The following is a 27894-nucleotide window of genomic DNA, read 5'->3' on the forward strand; positions in this document are numbered from 1 at the left end:
CGAGAAAAAAAACGGACATATAAAATGAAAAACATTTTCAACTCACATTTCCAGCGACGATCTGTGCAGCCTGTGCTCTCTGCAGCTTCCTGCCCGGCTCATGCATATTCATGAATGCAGCCAGAGCTGACCCAGAAGTAGCTGCAGAGAGCCGTGGCCGGACGCTACAGAGCTGAGGAGTTTAGCACCATGGAGAGCAGGAACGTGACAGGTGAGGAATGTCCATGTGCAATCATGGAGTACGGATCATGTATCACGGATTGCAGATAGACAACCCACGTGTGCCGTGAATCCTGGAACACAGAGGGTAATAGGCGTTAATTATACATCAGTAAAGAACGTCTGTTTTTTACTGACGTGTGAAACAGGCCTAACTGACAGTCCTTGCTGATTAACTACCTAGATGCCACCATAAGAATGACTATGGCTTTTAAAATTTATAAGAGGGTAGAGGCTCCCTCTCTCACCCCACACAACTTGATTGTGGGCTAATCATGTCTGTCATAGCAATCAGAGGTCAAAAAAAGATCTCAATGTCTGCCATGCACAGAGGCCTGTTAGGCTCTTCAATAAATAGGGTCTAACAGAATATTCAAATTTTCTAAAGGCCAAGAAAAAAAAAATAACAAATAATTGTAAAAATTCAAAAAAATCCTGAAAAATTATTTTTTTAATCCGTTCATCCACGGCGATTTTATGTTTTTTTTATTTTTTGCCTTTCCTTTTTCAAGAGCCATAATTTTGTTTTCTGTCAATATAGCTATATGAGGGCTTGATTCTTGTGGGACGAGCTGTACTTTTTGTACTTTTGAACTACGCCATTCATTTTGCCCCATATTGTACTGTAAAATGGGAAACAATTCCAAGTGTGGTGAAATTGCAAAAAACCTGCAATTGCAAGATTCGTCTTTTTTTTTTTTTTTTAATTTACCATTTTCACTATTTGGTAAAACTTATACGTTATTATGATTCCCCAAGTCAGTACAAGTTTGTAGATACCAAACATGTATAGTTTTACTTTTATCTAAGTGGTAAAAAAAATTTAGAATTTTTAAAAAAAAAAATAATTGTGCTTTTGTCGCCATTTTTCTAGACCCCTAGTGTTCTCATTTTTCAGGATCTGGTGCTTTGTGTTGGCCTTTTCTTGCTTCTTGAGCTGACATTTTTAATTATACCATATTTGGATAGATGTGATGTTTTGATCGCCTGTTTCGGGGACCAAAAAAACGTAATTTGGCGATTTGATTTTTTTCTCACTACGCCCTTTACCGATCAGGTTAATTTATTTTATAGTTTGATAGATCGGGCATTTCTGAAAGCACCAATACCAAATATGTGTATTTTTATTATGATTGTTGTTTTATTTTCAATGGGGCAAAAGGAGAGTGATTTGAATTTTAGGGGTTACTTTTTTGCATTGATTTTACTAGTCCCCTTAGTGGACTTTATGTCTGCAGTCTCCAAGTGCTTCTCCTGATCAGAGCGATGTCTCAGCATCGCTCTGATCAGGAGAAAAGCTGCTCTCCTGTGAGTGCTAGCGCTCTGCTGGTGTTCACAGAAAACACATCATGGCAGCAATAGGGGTCATCTGACCCGACACTCCAAGGCCAACCCATTTGAAGCCGGTGATTGAGTAACAGGATCACCGATGGAGGAGAGGAACAATGCAATCATCGTCAAAGCATTTTAGATTGGGCTGTCAGAGTTTTACAGCGCGATCTAAGAGCTTAACCTCAGATCCAATCCACCTGTGCCTGTTAGTTGCAGATTTCTGCTGAATAGATTAGCAGACATGTGCGGGAAATAATGTGGGCTTGCGCCATACATGACCAATGACGTATAGGTACATCATTGGCCATGAAGGGGTTAAATAAGCATATGTTATGCAAAAACAAAACAGAATCAACTAAGTACACACATTTGGTATCATCGTATCTGGAATTGCATCCTGGTCTATAACATTGTCTCTCTATTTAACCCCTTCAATGAATACCATAAAAGAATACAAATAAAAACAATAATATTTCAGTTTTTTCATCTGTAAGTTTGATAAAACAATATCAAGAAGACATAAGTAAATAAAAATGGCAACACTAAAATCATTATCTCGTTCTGCAAGGAAAAAAAAACCTAACAGCTCTGTCAGCGGAAAAATAAAATAGTTATAGCTCTCTGAAAATAGTAATGTATAAACATTTCTTTTCTATGGAATTGCACTTTGTGAGGAAAAAGTAGCAAAACATACAAAAAAAAAATATATAAATCTGGTACCAATGTAATTGTACTGACAAGAAGAATAAAGGTGTCTTATCACTCGTACAGCTCAGTGAACAAATAAAAAATATAAAAGCATTTCTTGAAATGCTGTCCATTTGTTTATTTTGCCTCCCTAAAAACCATAATGAGGCTTCCATTTTTCCTGTGCTCCACACTGAACATTTACATTGAGAATTCCTTCTGAATCTCCAGAAAGTAGGAGTCCAGAGTAACTCTGCCTGCCTCACTGTAGTGAATAGAGCCATTATAGTGAATCGTCCTGAATCTTTCATTTTGAAGATGTGGACAAAAACTCCAATGTAAGTGCTCAACGTGCAGCACAGGATAGACGTGAAACTAGCTAACTGTATAGGAATAATCCAGGATTTCCAGGTAAGGATTTAACAAAAAACTAAATTCCTAAAATATCAAATTATTAAATATGCATTAAAACGGTTATCGGACAAATAACCAAAGACAAACACACTCCCCTTAAAAGTACCACACAGTAAGGACAGATTAGGGAAAGGCAAGGTAGGTATACAGGGCTGCCGGAGCAGATCAATCTAATACTTCAGTTGCCCTGTTACTGCCCCTAATGAACCGCCCTACCTGCCTGCGGAGGCCGACACCCTAATCAGCGCAAATGGCGCTCCCATTCATAGTGGACTATACCTTGAAGGGAACCTGTCACCACTTTTTTGGACTATAAGCTGCGGCCACCACCACCGGGCTCTTATATACAGCATTCTAACATTCTAAACTGTCTCTCTCACCATGTGAGTACCAAAACATCACTAATTACATATGCAAAAAAACATCTTTATATGTCTGGTCCCTACTGTACAACCAGGTTCCTGACCTCAATGTAATATCTTTGATCAACTGATAACCACTTCACAGTGAATCTATACGTCCATCAAACATTGAGTCAGTAACTGCACAATAGTGTTAATACATCAACCAATTATTCACTTCATTGAATGTTATTGTGCATAAAAATCTAATTCACATGGAGTAGAAGATAACAGATGTTTGGATAAATTACTTCCCTTTAGAAGTTTGATGTCATATTGTAGCCTCAACGTGTTTCGCCTGCCTCACAGGTTCATCAGGTGGCGTTGAAAAAGGGAAAAACTTCCAAGGATGTAGCAGATGTTGAATATGCTCTTGCAGATAACATGTGTTACATCCATCAGGGTGCCAATTTATCCAAACATCTCAGCCAGTATGGTATAAAATTATGTGAAATGCACTTGGTGTCAATATGCTCCACAAGGACTCGGAGGGAGCACTACGCACCTCCATTTCGTCCAGTACATTTTGTGTATTCCATCTCGCCTGAGGAAAAGTTAGCACCCCCTCCACCGGAGTGTACCGCTGACCCCTGCACCATAGATGCCCCTGTTGGAGTGTATGGACTTCGGCCTTTGTCACCAGGTTCTCCTACTGCCTTCTCCAGAATGCACATTGGAAGGACGCAGAGGAGATGTTATCGATGTGGGCAGCCTGGTCATTTGCAAAACACTTGTCCTGCTGGTCGATTGAGGAATGACTTTATACCAAATCGATCTGTTGGTTCTCTACAGCTGAATACAAGGTGGAAAGAGTACTCACCCCTTCAAGTTGACTTGCCTAATGACTCAGACACTCGTGGTCGGCCACTAGGAGTTTATGGGGTGCGAGCCACAGCCCCGAGTTCCTCTCGCCATCAAATTAAGCACTTACAGGAAGTTGTGCTGGATGGACAGAGAGTTATTGGAATGTGTAACTCCGGGGCATTTCTCACAATAGTTGATCCCCGAGTGGTTCGGCCAGAGGCAATACATCATGGATCAGGGATTGTTATTGAATTGGCTGGAGGACAAAGGAGGAATATCCCAAAGGCGACTGTAGATCTGGACTTTGGCTTTGGGATCAAGCAATGTGTGGCTGGGGTGATGAGCGGCCTGCCTGCAGATATTCTCCTAGGAAATGATGTGGGAGATCTACTTGTGGGTGCAGGAAACACAGTTTGAGTGAAGGAGGACACAAAGGGAAGCTTGTTCTTCCAAGCCTATCGCTGTACAAGGGGCTACCTGCAGCTTCTCCATCCAATATAAGCATGGAAGCCAACACCAGAACACTGATGGACTGTCCCGGCAAGAAGAACCATAGACTATTCACAGCTGAGCAACATGGACTTAAGTGAGGTGGCCAGAGGTCTGTGTAGACCTCATGGCATACTCACTTATTCAGAAGGACGGAGAGGTTGTGATGGTGGGATATGGGGGGAGGTGTATCTTGCTGTACAGATTCCTATTTTAACCCCTTCAGCCCCCGGGCACTTTCCGTTTTTGCGTTTTTGTTTTTTGCTCCCCTTCTTCCGAGAGGCGTAACTGTTTTATTTTTCCATCAATCTTGCCATATGAGGGCTTGTTTTTTGCGGGACGAGTTGTACTTTTAAATGAAACCATAAGTTTTACCATATAGTGTACTGGAAAATGGCAAAAAAATTCCAAGTGCGGAAAAATTGCAAAAAAACTGGGATTGTACAATAGTTTTTGGGATATTTTATTCACCGTGTTCACTATATGGTAAAACTGATGTGTGGGTATGATGCCTCAGGTCGGTGCAAGTTTGTAGACACCAAACATGTATAGGTTTACTTGTATCTAAGGGGTTAAAAAAAATTCACAAGCTTGTCCGAAAAACGTGGCGCACGTTTTGCGCCATTTTCCAAAACCCGTAGCGTTCTCATTTTTCAGGATCTGAGGCTCAGTGATGGCTTATTTTTTGCGTCTTGACCTGACGTTCTTAACGGTACCATTTTTGCGCAGATGCTACGTTTTGATCGCCTGTTATTGCATTTTGCGCAAAATTTGCGGCGACCAAAAAACGTAATTTTGGCGTTTGGAATTTTTTTGCCGCTACGCCGTTTACTGATCAGATTCATTGATTTTATATTTTGATAGATCGGGCATTTCTGAACGTGGCGATACCAAATATGTGTGTATTTTTTATTTTTTTAACCCTTTAATTTTCAATGGGGTGAAAGGGGGGTGATTTGAACTTTTAGGTTTTTTTATTTTTTTTTAATTTTTTAAAACTTTTTTTTTTACTTTTTTTTTTTATTTTACTAATCCCCCTAGGGGGCTATAGCGATCAGCAATCTGATCGCTTTGCACAATCTGCAGATCTCAGCTACAGAGCTGAGAACTGCAGATTTGCTGCTTCACTTTCAATGCCGGCTGTATTCCGGCATTGAGAGGAAGTGACTCATGTTAGCCACAGGCGTCATCACATGACCCTGTGCTACCATGGCAACCGCCGAAAGTCACGTGATCATGTCACGTGACTTCCGGCAGGGGCGGGGTAAGTCACTGTAATGTCGGCGCCCATATACATATCGCTGCCAAGACTTTGGCAGCGAAATGTAAGGGGTTAATGGCCGCGGGTGGAAGCGATTCCACCCGCGGCTAGCAGGCACACATATCAGCTGTTGATAACAGCTGATATGTGCGCCGATCGCCACCGCCCACCGGCGGCAGGGGGCGGGGCTTACCGGAAAACGATCCATGACGTATCTAGTACGTCATGGGTCGTTAAGGGGTTAAGCTTTATTTGTACTGCTTCTGTGTACATTTCTATTGTTTGTAAGTAATCTCCCCCTATAGTGCAAGGTTATAGCCTCTTGAGGCGCTTTCGTCCCTAGGTGTGGGGGAGGTGGGTCTACAATCCAGTATCCTTTTTGCTTACCTGGGGCATAGGCAGTCTGTTGGGAACTTGAAGGAAGAAGGATTGATCCTCTGGGAGCAGCTGGGACTTCTCAGCGAGACGGGGACATTTTGCTACTACTGGACAATTTTACCCTCTGTTTTGTGGATGATGTTATGGACCATTTGATTTGCTTGGAATAAATGCTCTTTGAATTGTACAGCCATCTCTCGCTCTGTTGATTGTGTGATATGGAAGAAGGACCCTGTGACATCCATACTGAATGTAACCCCAGACCATGATCTTTCCACCACCAAACTTAACTGTTTTCTGGATCCATACAGGCTCCGGTAGGTCTTCTGCAGTATTTGCAGTGGCTGTGGTGTAATTCAACTGAAGATTAATCAGAGAAATCCACCTTCTGCCACTTTTCCACCGTGCATCTGTTTAGCAGGCTGTGGGACTAGGCAAATGCCACACAGTTTTTTAATTGCCTTTTGTTATTGCTCGCTTCTTGGCACTGATTTGACCATGGAGGACATTTTGAGACAGAATTCTACAAACTGTTCTAGTTGACACAGGGACTAGAGGTGACCAGGCCTTTTGGAGCTCTGCTGCAGTGGAAGAGGGGCTGGCTTTGGATTTTCTAACCAACAAACGTTCCTCCTGAGCAGTTGTCTTGCAGGGTCTGCCAGACTTGGGCTTGTCAAAAACATCTCCAGTCTCTTCAAATCTTTTTTTAATTATTTGTACTTGACGCTGTGACACATTAAAGGTGCCAGCCACCTCTGCAGTGGATCTGGTCTTCAGCCTCTTGATAATCAAGCTTTGGTTACAGGGTGGATTTTTGGCATGTTGTCAGAGGTCAAATTGCAGTTCAACTGAAGGTCTGGGATGCTGGGGTTCTCTTTATACACACACACACACACTAATAAGCGATCATTTAGTGAGCACTGGTGAGGATGTAAACCAGGATTGGGTGCATTATATGATAAGGCGACAAAACTTTTGTCTTGCCAAAATCTGACATTTCATTAAATGATCAATATTTCAGCTCTGCAGCAACGTTTTTTTGATAACCTAAACCAAATTTGGGAGGGTTTCAGCTTTCAAAAAAGTAATTTATAAAACCAATGGATGAATTTAAAGTCAGGTTATAAGCTTTGATTTACAGAAAATGGATAATCGACAGAACTTTTGTCAGCGACTGTACAAGGCCTCCATTAAGGGGCCTGGCTGCATCCTGTATAAAATGTTATGTGCAAAAGACATATATAATATATATGAGATATTGGTTGGTATTATGGCCAAAACACGGTAGCCCACAACCCACTTCATGGGTCCTCATGTTTGTGGGTCCCTACACTGATATCTAAATAAAAAAGCAATAAAAAGAGGGATAAAATGTTCTCCACAAATTCAGCATTTACTTACGGAAAATAGAGGGCAGCAGTTATAACCTGCCCAGGGCAAGAAACTAATGCACTAGAAGGATGCAGCAAGACCCCCAATAAGGTGGAGGCATCACAAATTCAAGAGCAGCAAATCACTGTGTGTGTGTGGATGTGTGTGAGTGATTTGCTTCTCTTGCACCTGTGATACCTTCACTTTATTGGGGGTCTTGCTGCATCCTGCTAGTGCATTAGTTCCTTGGCCTGGGCAGGTTATAACTGCTGCCCTTTATTCGCTGTAAGTAAATGCTGAATTTTTTAAGGAGATTTTATGCCTCTTTTTGTTGCTTTTTTTTTATTTAGATATTAGTGTAGGGACCTACAAACATGAGGACCCATGAAGTGGGTTGTGGGCAACCGTATTCTGGCCATAATACCAACCAATACCTCAATTGGAATTGATGTGACATCACCGGATGCCAGAGGTCACGGGGCCCAAGGGTCAATCATTCATGGTGATGAGTTTTTATTTGTCTGTGGGAAAAAAAGCGCACATAGGGTCTTACCAGGTATGAGATTTTACAAATAAGGTGCCAAAGGCACACTCACCTGCTGAAGTTGTGACGGGCACAACTCCTTGATGCACATATATCAAAAAAGGTCAGCAACGGGCCCGAAAAAAATGGTGAACAATAAGGATAACAAAGAATCAGGTTCAATGCTGCGCTAGAAACCACATGAATCCACAGATATGTATTAAAAACCCTCTTTCTTTATTTCTGCAGGTCAACGCGTTTCAAAGACATATCTGTCTTCTTCATCAGGACACATGGCACTTTAACTTTTTAAATTATTTCTTAAAAACAATATGACAATGGATCTCTACTGATAAGTTTAACTATACACGTTTTCTAATAAGACATATATATATAGCAGTCTTCAGTAATAATCACGAAAATAAAATGATAGAAATGATGTGCACATGATGCCTTACTACCATCAATTTAATTCAAGGGCAGACCAGCCATGGGAAACAGGAATATCTAAAATTAGTGTGACAAAATTGGGCAAAAGACAGCAAACGATCGAACAGCTACAAAAATCACAAACGGCAACAAAATCAATTCCCCTAGAAGAATAGAAAAAAATGATCTAACAATATACCCAGCAGAGCATTGAAACACCACTTTAAGAAACTGAATATTGCTTAAATGTCATTTTAACAAATACATGAAATGGACCATAGCAATACTGCTTTAAAAAATAAATGGTGCTTAAATAGAAATAAACTGATAACGGATTTACCATCTATCTTTCTATTACACCCAATGGTTCACATAAAACTATTACTGGTTGTAGGTTTTGTGTATGAAAGGAAAACAGAATGTTCTATAAACGAACCCAGATCTGATTCAGGAGTTTACAAACAGGGCTCAGCGCTCTGTAGTTAACTACTATGGACATATGGGCCCTATGAAAACTCATTCAATTTTTAGTCCTTTTCTAATCAATGTCTGCACAAGCAAATGTTCATTTTTGCTATATCTCATTGCATCAATCTATCCATCATAAAAACAGCAAGGCCAATTGTAAAAGTGATTTATGATGCATTCAGCTCATTGTGTTTTTTTAGTGATGAGCGATCACTAAAATGCTCGAAAGCTCGGTACTCGAGTCGAGCAGTTTGGACTCTTGGACAGGCTTGACTTGAGTACAGAGTATAATGGAAGTCAAAGAGAAACTCAAGCATTTTTCAGGAAGACTATAATGGGAGGGCTGGAAAAAAAGTTGCTGAAATGGATGAAAACAGCGCTCAAATGGAATAGGAACAGCATTGGGAAGACGCCTGGACTAGTGTTGAGCAAGTAGTTAACTATTCGTACTCACTATGCTGTTAACGAGTACTAACATATTCGTTACGAGTAGCGGACACATTATAAGTCAATGAGAAATACTGGCTAAGTAACACAAAAGTCGTATTATTCACTACTCGCACGAAAAGTACGGCTTTTCGGTTACTCACTACTTAGTGAGTATTTCCCATTCACTTACATTGTGCCCGCTACTAGTAACGAATATGCAAGTAGCGGACAGTACTCGCTAACAGCATAGTGAGTACGAAAAATTAACTACTCGCTCAACACTAGCCTGGACACATCTCTGACTTCCAGGTCGTTGCTGGGAACTAAATAAATAATTAAAAAAAAAATTATGTGGGTCCCCCCCTTTTTTGATAACCAGCCAAGACAATTCATACAGCTTGAGGCTGGTATTCTCTGGGTGAGGAAGCCCATTACATGTGGGGCTGATATTATCAGGCTAGGAAAGTCCATGGTTATAATGCTCTTCCCAACCTAGAATTAGATTCCTAAACTTCATATTGCCCTGGTGCAGTGCCAATCAGGGTAATATTCTGAGGGCTAGAAAATAGTAAAGCCTATTTTTTTTTTTTAAATCAAATTCACCAGATTTTTCCCAAAATTTAAATTTGTTAATAAATTCTTGGGGAATTACAGTTTTTTAAATTGCCCTGAAAATATGTACGTAACACTGAGATATCATACCACTGTATCAAAACCCTTTCAATCTCTGTAACTAAAACAAAGCCTTGGTAATGTCAACATGTTCTCAACATAGAAATGGATGGTCACTCAGTAGCAACCAACAGCCTATTTAATAACAGTACACTGATAAACTTTGTGGGGATGTTTAATAAAAAAAAAGGTCATGCTTGGTGCGGATCCTCGTCTACAGATCACTACTACAAAATCTACCATGCGTCACCCAGATCGGCAGTCGCAGTTTGTTATTACCGGTTTGGACTCCACACATTTCCTACAAGCAACTTGGTTTCTGCAAGTAGCTCTGTTCTCTCGGGCATTTGCAGTGACTGGCTTCTCAGTGAACCAGGTTTGCTAATCACCATTTCCAGCTGCTCCTACTTAAGTCTGGGAAGTTTTCTGCACCATCGCTGAAGATAGTTTCTGTTTGCAGTTGCGATATCCAGGCGTCCATGGCATTCCTCTTGTTTGGTGACCAGCAACTTGTTATCTGCACTGTTTGAGAGTTCCCTGGTGTAAATTATTCCTACCCCTTTTGGTTTATTCCCTAAAATGTTGTTTTGTCTCTCCTCTGTGGTTGTTTGCAGTGTGTGTGTTTCCATTTAATCCTCTTGTCTGTGTCTTGGGGTAGGTTGTTACTTTGTGTCCAGTCCATCCCAGAGTTGGGGGTACAAGGGAGGTACTAGGACAGGGTCGGACAGGAGACAGGGTCAAGGTGGGGACCTAGACCTTCCTCCCTTAGGGTACCTGCAGGGTCAGGGCAAGCACAGGGCCCACAGTCCTAGGTTCAGATTAACCTCCCCAGTGTCCTTCCCGCACCTCTTGAGAGAAAAAAAATGTCCAAAAATGATCCCTCTTAGTTATTTGTGATAAGGCAGAGCCTTGCTTAAAACTGATGGTGTCACTGTTAAAGGTAACATCATCCTGTTGTGACAAAATTCAACTCCTTTCCTCAAAATAACAAAATAAAAATTGCTAGGTAGGTACACAACCAAAAAGCTAGGAACAGGCCAGATGTATTTTTATGGCATGTAGAGAATGAAAATTTGACTACTAACACAGATATACAGAAAAAAATTGTTTGCAACACGCACACTTAGGGGTACTGTGCACACTACATCGCAAGCCGATGCTTGCGATGCTGAGCGAGATAGTCCCCGCCCCCGTCGCAGCTGCGATATCTTGTGATAGCTTCACATGGACTTACCTGCCCTGAGACGTCTCTCTGGCCGGCGACCCGCCTCCTTCCTAAGGGGGCGGGTCGTGCGGCGTCACAGCGACGTCACACGGCAGGCGGCCAATAGAAGCGGAGGGGCGGAGATGAGCGGGACGTAAACATTCCGCTCACCTCCTTCCTTCCGCATAGCCAGCGTGAGCCGTAGGATGCAGGTAGGAGATGTTCCTCGCTCCTGCAGCTTCACACACAGCGATGTGTGCTACCGCAGGAACGAGGAACAACATCGTAACATCGGTCCTTCCGAAATTATGGAAATGACCGACGCTACACCGATAATACGATTTTGACGCTTTTGCGCTCGGTAATTGTATCAAAAACGATTTACACACTCCGATATCGACAGCGATGCCGGATGTGCGTCACTTTCGATTTGACCCCACCGACATTGCAGCTGCGATGTCGTAGTGTGCAAAGTACTCCTTAGTGTGATAAATGGCTATTTAAAACTAACTGACATGAGTTAAATGTATTTTAGTGAGTTTTCTTTTCTTTTTTGTAAAAAGCAATTATTCCCTCCTAAGGCTGCTTTCACACATCCGTTTTTTGCTGTGCGGCACAATACGGCGGTTTGCGGGAAAACCGCATCCGTTTTTTTTTGCCGCCGGGTTCGGTTTTTCCACATAGACTTTTATTAGCGCCGAATTGTGCCGCATGGCCTTGCGTTGCATCCGTTTTTTGCTGGATGCGGCATATTTAGCCGATGCGGCGGCCGGAAGAAGCGTTCAAGTGAACGTTTTTATCTGCGGTGAAAAAAACGCATCGCGACGCATACGGCGCGATTTACAATGCAAGCCTATGGACGCCGGCTGCAGCGTCCTGCAGCAAAAACCGCATCCAGCCGCCGGATGCGGTTTTTTGAACTGCGCATGCTCAGTATCAAGCTGCATCCTTCAAAAAACGGACGAGCCGCATGGAAAAACTTATGCAACGGAACCATTTTTTTCTCCGCATCCGTTGCATAGGTTTTTGAGCCGGATTGTGCCACACTGCAAAAACCGGATGTGTGAAATCAGCCTAAAGCCAGCTTTACACCTTACAATTAGGTGTGCGATCTCGTATGCGATGTGACAAGCCCAGGTCTCATATGCGATTGAATGAGATTGCACGTAGGTCGTTCATTTGCTGTCACACGTGCGCTAGTAGTCTATGTTAAATTGATCAATTTTGTGTGCGATCCTTTAGATCATGTGTTCCGTGACATATGCATTGGGCACCCTTTTTTTTTTTTTTTATTTATTGACTTGCCAAGCGTGTGTAATGTGTAGAGATGCGTTTTTACTATGTCATCTGCCATTCAGCTCTGCTACATGGCCGCTGACAGCAGACACAGACAGCCATGTAGCAGAGGTGAATGGCAGATGACAGCAGACACAGACAGAGCCGCACTGTCAGAATGAACTCGGGTGAACCTCACCCGACTTCATTGTCATGCTGCGGCTCTGTCTGTGTCGCGTCCTGATTAGCGGTCACCTGTGAAGGGCTCACCGGTGACCGCTAAACTCCTGAGTAAGTGAATTGAGCAGCCCTCTCTCATACTCACCGATCCCCGATCCCCGGCTCTGCACGGCATTCACACTGCTCCGGTGGCTTTTACTGATTTTGAAAAAGCCGGCCGCCCATTAAACAATCTCGTATTCCCTGCTTTCCCCGCCCACCGGCACCTATGATTGGCTACAGTGAGACACGCCCCCACGCTGAGTGACAGGTGTCACACTGCACCCAATCACAGCAGCCGGTGGGCGTGTCTATACTGTGCAGTGAAATAAATAATTAAATAATTAAAAAAAACGGCGTGCGGTCCCCCCCAATTTTAAAACCAGCCAGATAAAGCCATACGGCTGAAGGCTGGTATTCTCAGGATGGGGAGCTCCACGTTATGGGGAGCCCCCCAGCCTAACAATATCAGCCAACAGCCGCCCAGAATTGCCGCATACATTAGATGCGACAGTTCTGGGACTGTACCCGGCTCTTCCCGATTTGCCCTGGTGCGTTGGCAAATCGGGGTAATAAGGAGTTATTGGCAGCCCATAGCTGCCAATAAGTCCTAGATTAATCATGTCAGGCGCCTATGAGACACCTTCCATGATTAATCTGTAAATTACAGTAAATAAACACACACAGCTGAAAAAATCCTTTATTAGAAATAAAAAACACAAACATATACCCTGGTTAACCACTTTAATTAGCCCCAAAAAGCCCTCCATGTCCGGCGTAATCCAGGATGATCCAGCGTCGCATCCAGCGCTGCTGCATGGAGGTGACCGGAGCTGCAGCAGACACAGCCGCTCCGGTCACCTCCACACAGCAAATGAAGACAGCCGCGCGATCAGCTGAGCTGTCACTGAGGTTACCCGCTGTCACTGGATCCAGCGGTGGATGCAGCGGTGGCCGCGGGTAACCTCAGTGACAGCTCAGCTGATCGCGCGGCTGTCTTCATTTGCTGTGTGGAGGTGACCGGAGCGGCTGTGTCTGCTGCAGCTCCGGTCAGCTCCATGCAGCAGCGCTGGATGCGACGCTGGACCATCCTGGATTCCGCCGGACATGGAGGGCTTTTTGGGGCTGATTAAAGTGGTTAACCAGGGTATAAGTTTGTGTTTTTTATTTCTAATAAAGGATTTTTTCAGCTGTGTGTGTTTATTTACTGTAATTTACAGATTAATCATGGAAGGTGTCTCATAGACGCCTGACATGATTAATCTAGGACTTATTGGCAGCTATGGGCTGCCAATAACTCCTTATTACCCCGATTTGCCAACGCACCAGGGCAAATCGGGAAGAGCCGGGTACAGTCCCAGAACTGTTGCATCTAATGTATGCGGCAATTCTGGGCGGCTGTTGGCTGATATTGTTAGGCTGGGGGGCTCCCCAAAACGTGGAGCTCCCCATCCTGAGAATACCAGCCTTCAGCCGTATGGCTTTATCTGGCTGGTTTTAAAATTAGGGGGGACCGCACGCCGTTTTTTTTAATTATTTAATTATTTATTTCACTGCACAGTATAGACACGCCCACCGGCTGTGGTGATTGGGTGCAGTGTGACACCTGTCACTCAGCGTGGGGGCGTGTCTAACTGTAACCAATTATAGGCGCCGGTGGGCGGGGAAAGCAAGGAATACGAGATTGTGTAATGGGCGGCCGGCTTTTTTAAAACAGTAAAAGCTGCCGGAGCAGTGTGATTGCCGTGCAGAGCCGGGCCGGGGATCAGAGATCGGTGAGTATGAGAGAGGGGGTAAGAGGGATAGACTGACATGGACAGAGAGTGAGGGACAGAGATAGTGACCGACTGACAGAGATTAGTGAATGACAGACATTGTGAGGCGCTTCAGAACGCAGCTTTTCAGCTGCACTCTGAAGCAGACCTTTTTTAAGCTGCGGTGCAGAGCGCACACCTGCGCACATAGCCTCAGACACCAAAATCGTATGAGGGATGTCACACGTTTCAATTGACTAGGTTCTTACAACAAAACGTCCAATGTATGAGGAATAAACGACGTGTATGCGATCATCGTATTTTCGTTCAATCTTGATTGCACGTAGGTGTCACACGCAAATACGTCACGAACGATGCAGGATGTGCGTCACTTACAACTTGACTCCGACGACGGATTGAAAGATTTATTGAAGCGTGTAAAGCAGGCATAACTGGAATGATTGCACAAGACATGGCAGAACTCAGTACAGATGCTAGTGACAAGCAAGCACACCGTCTGACACGTATTTGAGATTTTTTTTTTCAGTAAAAACTATTATGCTGTCTTGCTTTTGCTTTCTTTTCTACTATTCCCAGACTACTACTCATCTTTTTCAATGCTGAAATTAGCCAACAAGTTATGAATTGGAATACTTGTCCATTGCTTTAGAGCTTTTACGTCCAACCTTTATTATTGAGTTGTGAGTGCAGACATATTCTTAATATCCTAAAATCACCTTAACTCAATCCCTGCTTAGGCTTTTATATAGGCTATGATACACCCTCTTAATTGACTTATGGGAAAGCCCGTGATGTAATCCTCTGCAATGTGTAAAATTGTTTGAATTCGCCAGGATCAGAGATTTTCACAAAGTTTGACTTGAATGGAATTTACAACAAATCGATTTGATAATCTCTTCTGATCTCCCAAGACAGTATAAGAACTTATTTTTAACATGAAATATATGTCTCATGCATATAGTCATAATACGATCATACACATGGGTCATTAAAGTTTTTTTTAATATTATTTTAATATTTAGTGGACTCAACCAAAACATTTCTTTCATTTTATCTGGTCATTAATGAATTACTCAAGAATTATTTTATTTTTTTTAAGAAAATAATCATTTTGTATACTGTTGTGTAATGAGAAGCATCACAGCTAATTTTGTAAAATGCAAGCAAATTATTTTTGTGATTTGAAAAAAAAAAAAAACTTAGTTGGAGTAAGATAATTAAAATCCCATAGAAAGGCACTGTATATTTCGGATTAAAAGACGCACTTTTCCACCCAAAAATTTGGGAGGAAAATGAGGGGTGTGTCTTATAATGTGAATGCAGATTACCGGGAGGTGGAGACTGGGTGCTGTGCTGGCTGCGGTGGGGGCTGTGGTGGGGGCTGTGTGGAGCAGGGTGTTTCAGCAGGTGAGATGCTTTGATGGCGGTGCGGGCTTCAAATAATAACGCCCTGAGTCGACACGTGTGCAGATGGAGCTCTCGGCTCAAGATCTCATCTGTGCACGCACCGCCTCCGGCCCACTGATCTCCCAGCAGCGGACTTAAGGAAAATGGCGCCTGGAGGTGGTGCATGCGCAGATGAAATCTCAGGTTGTCATTGAGCTGAGAGCTCAATCTGTACACACGTCGACTCTGGGCACCATTTCTTTGAAGCCCGTACCGCTGACACATCATCTGTGACACCCACCACACCGCCCTGCTCCACACAGCCAGCACAGTGCCCACAGCCAGCACAGTCCCCACCGCAGCCATCACAGTCCTCACCACAGCCCACACAACCCCCAAAGCAGTGTCTGCAGCATCGCCCTACTCTAACACCACCCCTGCCTCCTGTGACCTCGCTCCACCACTGCTGCCACCCACCACCGGGGTAAAAGACCGACCCTGTTATTTTTTTTTTTACCTTTTTTATCTCTAAATTTGGGGTGCGTCTTACAATCCAGTGAGTCTTATAAAACGAAAAAATACGGTATTTATCTTTACTCAAATCATACATTTATCTTTTTACCTTTTCATTTTAAAGGAGAAACCACAAAAATTGCAATGTGAATAAACAAGAACACCCATCTTCCAGCTTGTCGGTGTAGATTGGGACAAGCACTAACGAGTCAAACTGACTAAGAAATGGGTCAGTTATTTAGATATTGCAAGCCATAATGAGTGGATGCAATAATTTAAGAGACATTTACATAAGATCGAGTAGTAATATTAGAACAATCAATGTATTCCTCCTCAAGTTAAGACATCTTTCCACAAGAAAAGACAACCCTGGAGGGTTTCCACTTTCCACCTCAAAGCTTGCCTTAGCTACATTTTCATTTCAGTAAACGTGCTTTTCAAACTTAAATACAATGTTCTTTTATTGCCTGATATGTTTCCTGGAAGAAAAAAAGTTAATATATAATAAAAATAAAGACATTGGATATACCTTTATTTACAGTTGTGGGCTTCTGTGGTTTTGCCTTTACACCCTGAGCAGGTTCTCGATCATTCACAAAATTATGAAACCATCTTCTTCTCAGCTGTCGTAACTCTGAATTTCGTGATATCAGCCAAAGTGGCTGGTCAAGTAAAGCATTTGTTTCTGGCTTCTCTTGAATATTTCCCCCTACTAATCCTTTTGTATTCCAGTATGAAGCCCGAAACATCCTTTGTTCCAGATATCGATCGAGGGGCATCAAACCATCAATTGCAGAGCCCTGCACATTAGAAGTTCCTCGGTTATTTTGCTGGATCACCAAGTAAGACCTTTGTAAGAGTAACAGACTTCCAGCCATTAAGTAAGCGATGGTGAGAAAGAAGAGAAAAAACTGAGCCCGCCTTAGAAATTTCTGTAGACTAAAAAAGGGTTTGGCCATGCCCTCACCAAAAAACTAAGGTATAAAAAAAAATAATAAAATAAAACAAAAAAATGGGGGGATATGGTCCCCCCAATAGTGTCACTTAATATTATTAAATAATATCCTTCAGAAAATTTAACTCATGTCCACTCACAGTTCCCACAATACACATTTTAGCTATGTATGGCAACGCCTTTGTAAATTCTGTCCAATGGTCTCAAAGTCTGCTCCATAATCTTGGATTCTTTAAATACTGGAAGAATTCCACATTCTGTCAAAAAAAGAAAAGTAAATGCAATTATAATCATTTTCATTTTGACATGTTCCATATATATTAATTTAAGCAAAATTAAGAGCATCAATGTATACACAAATTAAAATGTAAGAAAAGACTATATTAGAGATGAGTGGATTTGTTGATATTCGGTTGGGCGGGTGCAGCTGAACTTCAAATTAAGATTGGTTTGGGACCTGAACTTGACCTGAACCCCAATAGACATTCCTAATGGGGCATTTTGGGTCTCTGCCCACATGTAGGTAGCCATAAACAGATCACTTCCGAGGGTGGGTGGGCGGGGTTTTTCCATTATTAATTTTTTTTGGTGCACACTACATCCAATCATGCTGTTGTTACCCCCAGAGCGAGCCGATGAAACACTGCAAGTGGCTTCCACTGAGCTAAGCCCCGAACATACCTGAGCACAAGGGTGTTCATATGTAGAGCACCCAAACTCCGAATCCGAACTCTGGTTTTTTTGTGAAGTCTGTGTTTGCTTCAAACACTGAAAATCGAACCTCAGGTTCGCTCATCTCTAAACTATATTCATTTTACTTGTTCAACTCATTTGGATGCCTTAATTGGATGCATTAATTTTATTGAAAGATACCTGAACAGCAAAAGCAAGAAAAAGCTTATTAAAAAAATTAGCAGAACATTCGCCACGACAATCAAAAAGTAAAAAAAAAAAAAAGAAAACACATACTCATTTTAGACCACTTCTCTGACCCCTCTGGTCCCAACCATCACCTATTTGGTCCCACCAAAAGCACTCTAATCACTGTGCCTCTCAAGCTAGGCCAAGACTTCCTGTTTGGTTCAGGGCATGCACACACAAAGTCAAGGAGCACGTCTTGACATCAAAAAGTCGTAAGCTTTTGTTCGCAGTGGTGATCAGAAGATATGGTGAAGGCAAGACAGGAGATGTGAGGAGTAGAGGTGTCAGACAGATAAATCGTGAGATGAACAGAAGTATTTGTTTCGTTTTGAGCATCTTACATTACTCTAAGGTCTGAAAAGATATAAGGGACATTAAATTCCAGGAAACATTTTTTGTGCGAAAAGGCAAACTCAAATTTTTTCTGATCTGCTGATCTCTAATCGTAACCATTCTTCTCTTCTGTGAGAAATATCTGTTCAGTTTCTTCAGTGTTTTATGGCTTTATTTTCCTATTTTTAAGCTGTGATATCTTCTCACTATTCAGTTTCAACCCAAAAAAGGAGCTGCAGTGCTTGCCTTTGCTTTATCTACCTTATGATTGGCTGTCCTATACCACGTGACGTGATAATTGCAGCGCACAACTGAGGGCACATATGACCCTTCTCTGGCTATTGCAATCGAATGCATGTTCAAAATCATGGCAGGCATTTTTTGTTGATTGGTGCAAATTGTTTTACAAATTGTTAGAATTAGCCGGCTTCAGACAATTCCTATAAACAAGACTTTGATTTGCATCCAATTGATTCGCTCATCTCTACTTTCACGGCATAGCATTGCTAAGCTCTCGCAGTTACAAATCACCGGCATAACTATTGTACAAAGGTACACTATGGTGGAGTCTATTAAGAATACAGTTCAAATACGTCAAAATAACGCAACATTCCTTCGTGTGAAAAAAAAGTTTGAAACTCTAAATAATGACTTAACAAGTTTAATTAATAAAAGATGTCACATTTACAGGTAAGAGTGTTTGTCACAAACAAGTGATGCATTTAGCAACCTTTAGTTCCGGAACATTTTGGTGACGTTTATAAAAGCAGTACTTGAAATGTTCTTCAATCCTTCAATCTTCTATTCAAGTGTTTAGAAACAAGTAAATGTAGAACATTCTTAAAAGCCTTTCATTTTGCAAACAAGTCATTTAAGTTCATAGCCTTCATCATCCTTCGCACATTATTCTTATTTGACTTTAAAAGGGAATTTGTCAGCAGGCTTTTACTAGATTTTAGTTTTAGCAAAGCAGCAGAACTTAAAAAGCTGCCCCTGCCCACACCAGAGAAATACCGCTCACACCAGTTTTTCAATAGACATTTGTATAGCCAGAAGCTGCTATCACTGAGGAGGGGTGAGCGCATGCACTCCTCAGTAAAGATGAGCAATCCTGCCAAGGATCGGTACGGTTAAGAATCGCTAATTCCGCCTGAGTCACGATTAAATTAACTGCATACGTATGATGCGGTAAAGATGCAAATTTATTTGACAGGAGGTGTAGATTGGGTGCAGGAATATGGTGTAAAAATCTCAGCCCTAAATCTGCATCTCTTGGCAAAAAAAATGCACAAAAACAGTTTTGATGCCATTTTGGTGCATTTATCTTCCAGGAGGTGCAAATTTAGTGCTGAAATGTCTACACCTCCTGGCAAAAAATTGCATCACTACCGCATTATACCACATGTGACAGTGATGCGGATTTTTGTCAGGACGTATAGATTGGGGGCAGGAATATGGTGTAAAAAGTTTACCACCAAATCTGCATGTCTTGGCGAAAAAAGAAAACACAGTTTTCTGCCAAGAGATGCAGGCCAGTGAGCTGAGTGAGAGTTCGTTGAGGTCCCCAGAGGTTAGGTTACCTCTGATCTGTATGACAGATGGAGGGCCGTGGAAACCTGAGTGACATTACCGCTGATCGCGTGGCTCAGTCTCTGCGTGAAGATCACAGTGGGCAGTAAAGCTCACTGTGAATTCAAATATAGCTAAGCTGGAAGCATCTAGCGACCTCATAGTGTGGATTATGTCAGACCTGGGTGTTTTAGGGGGACCACACATCGTTTTTTAAAATTATATATGTATGTATTTAATTTTTTTTTTTTACAAAAAGTTGCATCTAGTGCTTCTTATTTTGAAACATAGCCAAGGTAAGCACATGGCTGGGGGCTGCAGTCTGTAGCTGTATTCTTTATCTGTGCTCGTGTCAATAGATGGGAGAACCCTATGACAGTTGTTTTATTTATTTATTTATCACCAGTATAAGGACACAGACAGCATGTGTGATTCCAACCAATCAGAGACGCTGTCTCAGAGGGTGGGGGTGTGGTCCAATGGCAGCCAATCAGCAATACCGATGGAAGGGGAAAGCAGTGAATATGCATTAGTGATAATTGTCAGAACCCGGAAATAGCACTGAATCCACAAGGACGTGGTAATTATGTACTGCTTTAACCCTTTTGCTTCCTTTTTTGTTATAGTATGCAATCACAGCCATGCCAATATGTGACATGGCTGTGATGGGCTGGGAGAGGATGTTTTTTGTCATTTGATCATTTACCGATCCTTTTCAAGATCGCCAACTTTTGCGGTAAAGGCTCGGATGTCTGATTAAGATTCGTCCAAAGATCGTACGATTTTAACATTTTCCGATCTTAGCCGATCAGGAGCGCTCATCTCTACTCCTCAGTCCGACAAATGAAAAAGATATGAAGCTTAAGCTAACATTGCAGGTAGAAAAAAAACACACTTTGTGATAATAGACACATGGCTGAAATCTCTGTTATTCTTTACAGCATGCTGTCTTCAGATTACATAGCAAAAACCTGCTGACAGATTTCTTTTAACCCCTTTGTGACTTTGGAAGTACCTATACATCCTAAAAGGGAGGTAGTTCCTGACTTAGGACGTATAGGTACGTCCTGGCGATTATGGGGGCACAGGCCTGTAAAGGCTGGGGTACATACCGAACACTGGTTGTCTGGGGCTTAAAAAGTCCATGTTCAAGTTCGGGTGCTGTTTCTATGCTAACCACTCAATTGAGCATCGGGGAGCTCAGGTACGCTCGGCCCAGTGAAAGGTGCTTCTAGTCTCTGAATGGCCCTCACTGGGGGTCAAAACAACACATTTAGATGCAGTGTGTCCAAAAAAACCCGCATCCCTTTCCCCGGAAATAGTCTGTTTATGGCTGGCTGTATGTTGGCAGAGACCCAAACTGCCCAATCATTGACTTCCGTTATACTCATTATGTGAGTCAAGCCCATACATTTGTGTCCCACTTGACCTATCTAGGGTTCAAGGTCCGGAAACAAGTTCAGGCCAACTCTGGGTTCCAAAACAAACTTTTAACTACAGTCCGGCTGAACCCGGTGAACCTGAATATACATAGGTCCATTCATCTCTACTTTTGACATTCTCACTCCTTTTTTATTCAGTTCTCACAAAGTGGGTGACATTATGGAGGGACAAGGGCGTAGTGACTACCACTCACCACATTCATGAAGCATGACAGTGTTTGCAATGCCACACATTTTACTCCACCAAGGACTGGAGTAGGATTTGTGGTGAGGTGCACACAGAGGTGTAGGCCAGCAGCCAGTGCTCCTGATTCATGAAGAGGCAAATGTCTATTTATGACTAACTCATATCCTCATTAAGACCGGGATGAACAACTCTGATCTTGATATATCGGGCCCAATTTCCTACATGTATACAATTTTACCTCCACTGAAAGGACTTATTTATTTTATTTCCTAATACAGGACCATTAATTCCAACAGTACTTTACAGACATCTTTATCATAGTCTCCTCTGGGGCTCTATAATTTCTATCAGTATGTCTTATTGGAGGGTGGAAGGAAACTAAAGTCCCCAGTGGGAATCCACGCAAACATGGACATACAAACTCCTTACGAATGTGGTCATTGTTTTTTTCTAACTCAGCCAACCACCAGTAGTCCGAACCACTGAGCCGCCATTCTGCCCATAAGTTAGAAATATTTCTGCATAACACAAAGCTTTTTGTCCCCCGTGGTTAATCATTATAAGTGTATTAACAGAGGCTTAGCGACTGAAATCCAAAGAAGTATTCTTTCAATCACATAATGGAAATCTCTAGCGATACTCAGTAAGGCAAACACTGATGTAAACATTGATGTTCTAAAAGGATAGGAAAAGTTCGATTAATCAGCTCTCTCTGTGTACGCATCTGTCTTCATCAGTAAATCTAAAGCTTATTTTAAATGATTTGGACTAGGTAATGTTTTCTTTTCAAGTTTGCTTTGCTGAGACTGTTAGCATATCTGTTCCTCACAGGGATAGAATTGTCCAAGCAAAAAAGAGCTTCTTTGTGCTTGAGGGAACCTTTCACCTCTTGTTGCAAATAAAAGCCGGCATCATGCCCGGGGTGACTGGGTCCCCTCCCTACGTCCAACTCAATTCCCTTTCTGTGAAACTGTGAAAGCTTAGAGGGAGATTTTTCAACATAAATGCAGCAGAGAAAATGGCTCCAGCTTTTGTGTAGCTCATAGAGGGCTCCTGTGTCTGTAGGCTGCAAAGAGGCTATTCATTTCATCCAGAACAAGAGCACCACAGATAACGAAAGGCTGCTTTTTTGGGCTTTAAAGCAAGGTGTATTTGTTCCCGTCAGTGATAGGATATTTAATGTGGAATATTTCCAACCTCTCATAGTTGAAACGCTGAAAAACAGAATGTACTGGGAACTGGAGAATGTAATATTTTTCTGCAAGAGGAGAGGCAGTAGATAATAGCTACATTTTTAAAAAACAATCAAAAACTAAAAGTGGTGAAATCAAATATGTACAAAAAAAATAAAAAATGCAAAAATAATGTATGCAATTATCATCACACTTTTTTTTCATTCTTAAGAGCAACAGGTATAGTGTATAGGTGAATACAAGCTGCAGTCCTAGAATTACCTCCCTGGGATGTCATGGAATTCCGACTGTTGAAACTGCCATCAGTTTCTAAAATACCCAGATATCATGTTGGGGTTTTTTTTGTTTTTTTTGGGGGGGGGCGGTTGGGGGGGGAGCGGTGAAATAGCATTCTATTAAGTTGATGTATTTCAGCACCTGCACTTTTTGTTGCATTCTTAGGCTATGTGCGCACGTTGCGTCGGAGTACCTGCAGTTTATTCTGCACGTTTTCCTTCCCTTGGTTTTTGACCAAATGGCTTTTGACAATTTTTTAGCGCTAAAAACGCATGCGTTTTTACCGCGTTTTTAGTGCGTTTTTAGCGCTTTTTACCTGCTTTTTCACCTGCGTTTCTGCAGATGCGTTTTTGAGATCAAGACACTGAGAAATAAAGTTGAATTAGTCAAAAAGAATGAAAAAAGAGAAAAAAAGTATAAAATTAACTTTTAATAAAATTATATGGGAAATTATCATTTTTAATGTAATAATAGTGGTTATGCACATTTTAACAGAAAAATAGCTAAAGTTTATTAATTTTTTACATTTAAATTTTCGGTTATTGTGTGTGTGTAAAGGAACATTAGAACCCATTAATTTTTGCCCAGAAAAGCATGCGTTTTTGGAGCCAAAAACGCATTTGAAAAGCAGGTAAAAAGCATGAAAAACGCAGGAATTGTGATTTTGGTTGCTTTTTGCCATTTCTCATTGACTCCAATGTTAAGGAAACGCTGCAGAAATGGCAAAAACAACTGACATGCTGCTTCTTTTTCAGCATGGTTTTTGACCACAAATATGCAAATTAAACGCTGCAGAAAAAAAAGCAAAGTGCAGACAGGATTTCTGCTTTTCCCATAGACTTTGCTGGAAATCAAAAACGCATGCGTTTTTGCCCAAAAACGCTGCTGCCAAAAACGCTGCAGAAACGCGGTAAAAAACGCAACGTGCGAACATAGCCTTACTAGTTCTATTTTAACATGACAAGTTATGCAATCTATAGATCATGGAATTCTGACTGTTTAATCAGTTTGTAAAATACACAGATATCATGTTGATTTTTTATTTATTTATTATTTTTTTTGGGGGGGGGGTTGAAATAGCATTCTGTTAAGCTGATGTATTTCAGTACCTGCACTTTTTGTTGCATTCTTACTAGTTCTATTTTTAACATAACAAGGCAAGGAATTTATTGATTGTGGACTTCCAAATGTTTAAACTGCCAACAGTTTGTATAAAATACACAGATATCATTTTTTTGTTGTTATTTTTTTAGACACCAATTATAAACCATAATTATCTGGTGCATGGTTTATAAATACATAAAAAAGGAGTGGCTTAATCTTTGTGGCACCAGCATTTGTAGATATAACATAAATATGTGAGTTGGATGTTGGCCTCTTATGCAGATTTACAGTTGTGATGTTTAGGGTTTGTAATGACATATAGGGTCACAAAAAAAACAAACACTAAATGATAATTATTATTTTGTTCATATAGCAATATCAGGAAGACAATATGGACGCTACTTGGCCTTTGAGTTGGAGTGCCTGATGCCGATTCTGACACTGGGCTTACCTTCTCCAGCATTACACTTTCAATGGTATTTTCATCATGGATGCAGATAGAGTTGAAAACAAAGATGGAACTTATCTATCATTTTCTTTGTGAGTTTGAGCATTCACGTCTCAGCATTGTCACCATAATGACATCACTACAATGAACATGACACACCGTGCTCAGACCATCACACTGCAGAGATTGGACCAAATGGGGGAATGGAGAGAGGAGAGGAGTTTTCATTTTTTATTTTATCAATGAGTGTTGGGTGATCAAATTCTGTGTGGGACTCTATGGGGGTCAATATGCTGTATGGAGGCCACAATATTGTCTGGAAGGCTGTGTAGGGACCATAATACTGTGTGGAGTGCTATTAAACTATGGGGAGAACTATTGCGGCCATTATACTGTGTGAAGAGCTATGTGGAGGCCAGTATACACTATGTAAGGCTGCTTGGGGGCCATCATTCTGTGTAGATGACGATTCATCTGTGTGGAAGACTGTGGGTGCCATTATACTATATGGAGGGCTGTGTGGAGTCCATTATCCTGTGTGGAGGCCTGTATAGGGAGACATTATACTGTGTGAGGTGTTGTGTGCAGCCATTATACTGTATGTGGAAGGCTATGTGGTGGCCCCTATACTGTGTTGAGGGTTATGCAAGGACAATTATACTGGATTAAGGGCCTGTGGGGGTCACCAAACTGTGTTCTAGAAATATGGGAGGCATAATACTGAGCTATTGAACTGTGAGAGTCATGATACCGTGCTGTAGAGTTAATCATACTGTGTTTTAGGACTGTGGGGGGTTCATTATGAATTAAAAAAGATCTGGTTTTCTACCAGATTAATTACATCTGTCCATTGGCTTTGTCTGGTAATAATATATTCAATACCATACTCAACATGTAGACATATATAGAGCTATTGCAAGTAAAAAAAAAAAAAGCAACAGCAAAAACAGATTTTTCTTTTTGAAATTTAAAAGGATTGCTAAAAACATAAACAAAAAAAATTACAACAGCAAGCAAAAATACTAACATATTAGTCAAATAGTGCGACCTAAAAAGTCTATATAATATTGATAAACCTAATATGGATTTTCTCAGAAATTCCCTAATTACTGTAATGGGTCTCTTGACCTAATCTTCCGCTTTGTAAAAATAGTACAAATTCCAGAGCTGGAAGGATCGGCCCTCAAGACGTATGTAAAATTTCACTTTTATTTTTCCATTAAAATCACAAGTAACAATGAATAAGGCCTAAGCCGAAACGCGTTGGTTTTTCTTCCTATTGGATTGATGTTACATATGTCTGACCTTGCTGCGATTTTAAAGAAAAAATAAAAGTTAAGTTTTACACACGTCTTTGGGTCCAGTCTTTCCAGAGCTGGTATTTGTATTTATTTTTTTTTTACAAAGTGGAAGTTTAGGTCAAGATACCCCTTACAGCAATTAGGGAATTTCTAAGAAAATTTAAATTAAGTCTACCAATATATTATAGATTTTTCCCTATTTGACTAATTTGTGTTCTTTTATGGAATACCTTACCTTACCTTGCCAAGGAATGCAAGCTGCCGTCCCAAGAGTAGGACCAGTGTCGTGGCGGTGAGCTGACATTCTACGTTTTTTAACTCTGAAAACTTCCACTTTCTATACTTTGAAGATACATTCTTACTAAATGATTACATATTACAATTAAATTATCTTAGATAAAATGTATGAGGATGAGAAAAAAAATACATATCAAACATATTCTCCATTCCTTCTTTCCAAATGAACGATGGACTGAAATGTTCTATATGCACCGGCAAACCCTGACACTTGAGATTGCGGGTTGAGCGCCAGGAGTGATTTCCTTCTGAAACAGCTGAAGCTCTAAATATTAGCCATCTTTGCTCCAGAGTAAAGGATAAACTTTAAACATCAATGATGATAATATTTTTTTCTAAGTCATTGCTCACAACCAGGATAGCGCAGCCAGCAGGAGATCTTAGGAGATTTGATTTACACTCCTAAAACTCATTGTAGCTGACAGAAACAAGCCACATTTCTGATGGCCACAAGGAACAAGGAAATAACATTTGGCAGCCGCCTCAGTGAACGGAGCAGAAAAAGAAGGGAGATTTCTTTTCCTCTCAGATGAAACAGTGGTTGTGAAACCTCCGGCTATTACATTAATGTTGCTTTCTAAGGCTTAAGAGATAAATAAAACGACAGATAGACACAGAAACACTTTGACGGACGGGGCCATATTCCTTACATTTACTCTACACCTCATGATAAGCTTCTTGCTGCAGTGTCTGATTTAGATGTTCTTCCGTGCTACCTTTGACAAGCGGCCGTCATGATGTAATAATCATGTTCTTTTATCAGTCAGGATATTTAGGCTCTCACTAACGGTTCTACAGGCGCTACAGCCATTGCCAAATCTTACATGGCTAAACTGCTATTAAAAAGCACTTTAGGAAACATTTAGAGGTTTTTAGAAACAGAGGAAGAAAAAAAAAAAAACCAAACACAAGTAAACGCAAGGATTTTTCTTAAAAAAAAATAAAAAAAAAATTGAGCTGAGAATATATAGTTGGTTGTATGCCATAAAGTGAAACGCACTTAAAGGGCTCAGTATGACTGTTATATTGATGGCCTGAAGTATTCATAGCCTATAATTAGGCAAGGCCGTCAAAATGTATTCGGTAGGAGACTGACTCCCAGCACCTCCTGCAGAACAGCTGAATAAGGAGGACGCAGCATTCAAGCCAGCAAAGAACTACCAGGCACTGCCACAACCAAATGCCTGGCGCTATGATTGAATAAATAATAAAGGAGATGCTTTACTTGTGCATCCTCATTTAGTTCATCATACAGGGTTGTACCTTTCCATATTAAATATTTAGCCTCTTAATCCAGTGGGGATTTTTCAGCGCTGAAATGGTACTTTAAACCCAAGTCCCCATCCCCAGGTGTCCTACTTACCCTCCAGCAGTTTCATTCTTTTTCACCACAGCTCCTGGCCCACGTGCCTGTAACGTCTGACTGGCCAGAAGTCAGAAGTTACATCACGAGTGCGCAGTGCAAGCCTATGAGGGCCAGAACGATGCCAGGACAAGGCTCCCATAGAGTTGCATTGATTTGTGACCTTGAGCATCATAAAACACTAGAACTTCTGGCAGGTCAAAAATCGCTAGAAAAAGATTAAGACGGCATTAGGCAACTATTATACAGGGGACAG

At 41.4% G+C, this 27894-nt stretch overlaps 1 protein-coding gene across 1 annotated transcript in view; it reads right to left on the reverse strand.

The window, feature by feature from the left end:
* Positions 1-27894, reverse strand: part of WSCD1 (WSC domain containing 1) — a 248127-nt gene that overhangs the window by 144124 nt on the left and 76109 nt on the right. Inside the window, exon 2 of the mRNA XM_075335278.1 lies at positions 16779-17461. Coding sequence (XP_075191393.1) covers positions 16779-17208 — 430 coding nt within the window. The 5' untranslated portion in view covers positions 17209-17461. The remainder of the gene's footprint in view (positions 1-16778; positions 17462-27894) is intronic.

Source organism: Anomaloglossus baeobatrachus, chromosome 2 (genome assembly GCF_048569485.1).
Source record: "Anomaloglossus baeobatrachus isolate aAnoBae1 chromosome 2, aAnoBae1.hap1, whole genome shotgun sequence".
Lineage (NCBI taxonomy): Eukaryota > Metazoa > Chordata > Amphibia > Anura > Aromobatidae > Anomaloglossus > Anomaloglossus baeobatrachus.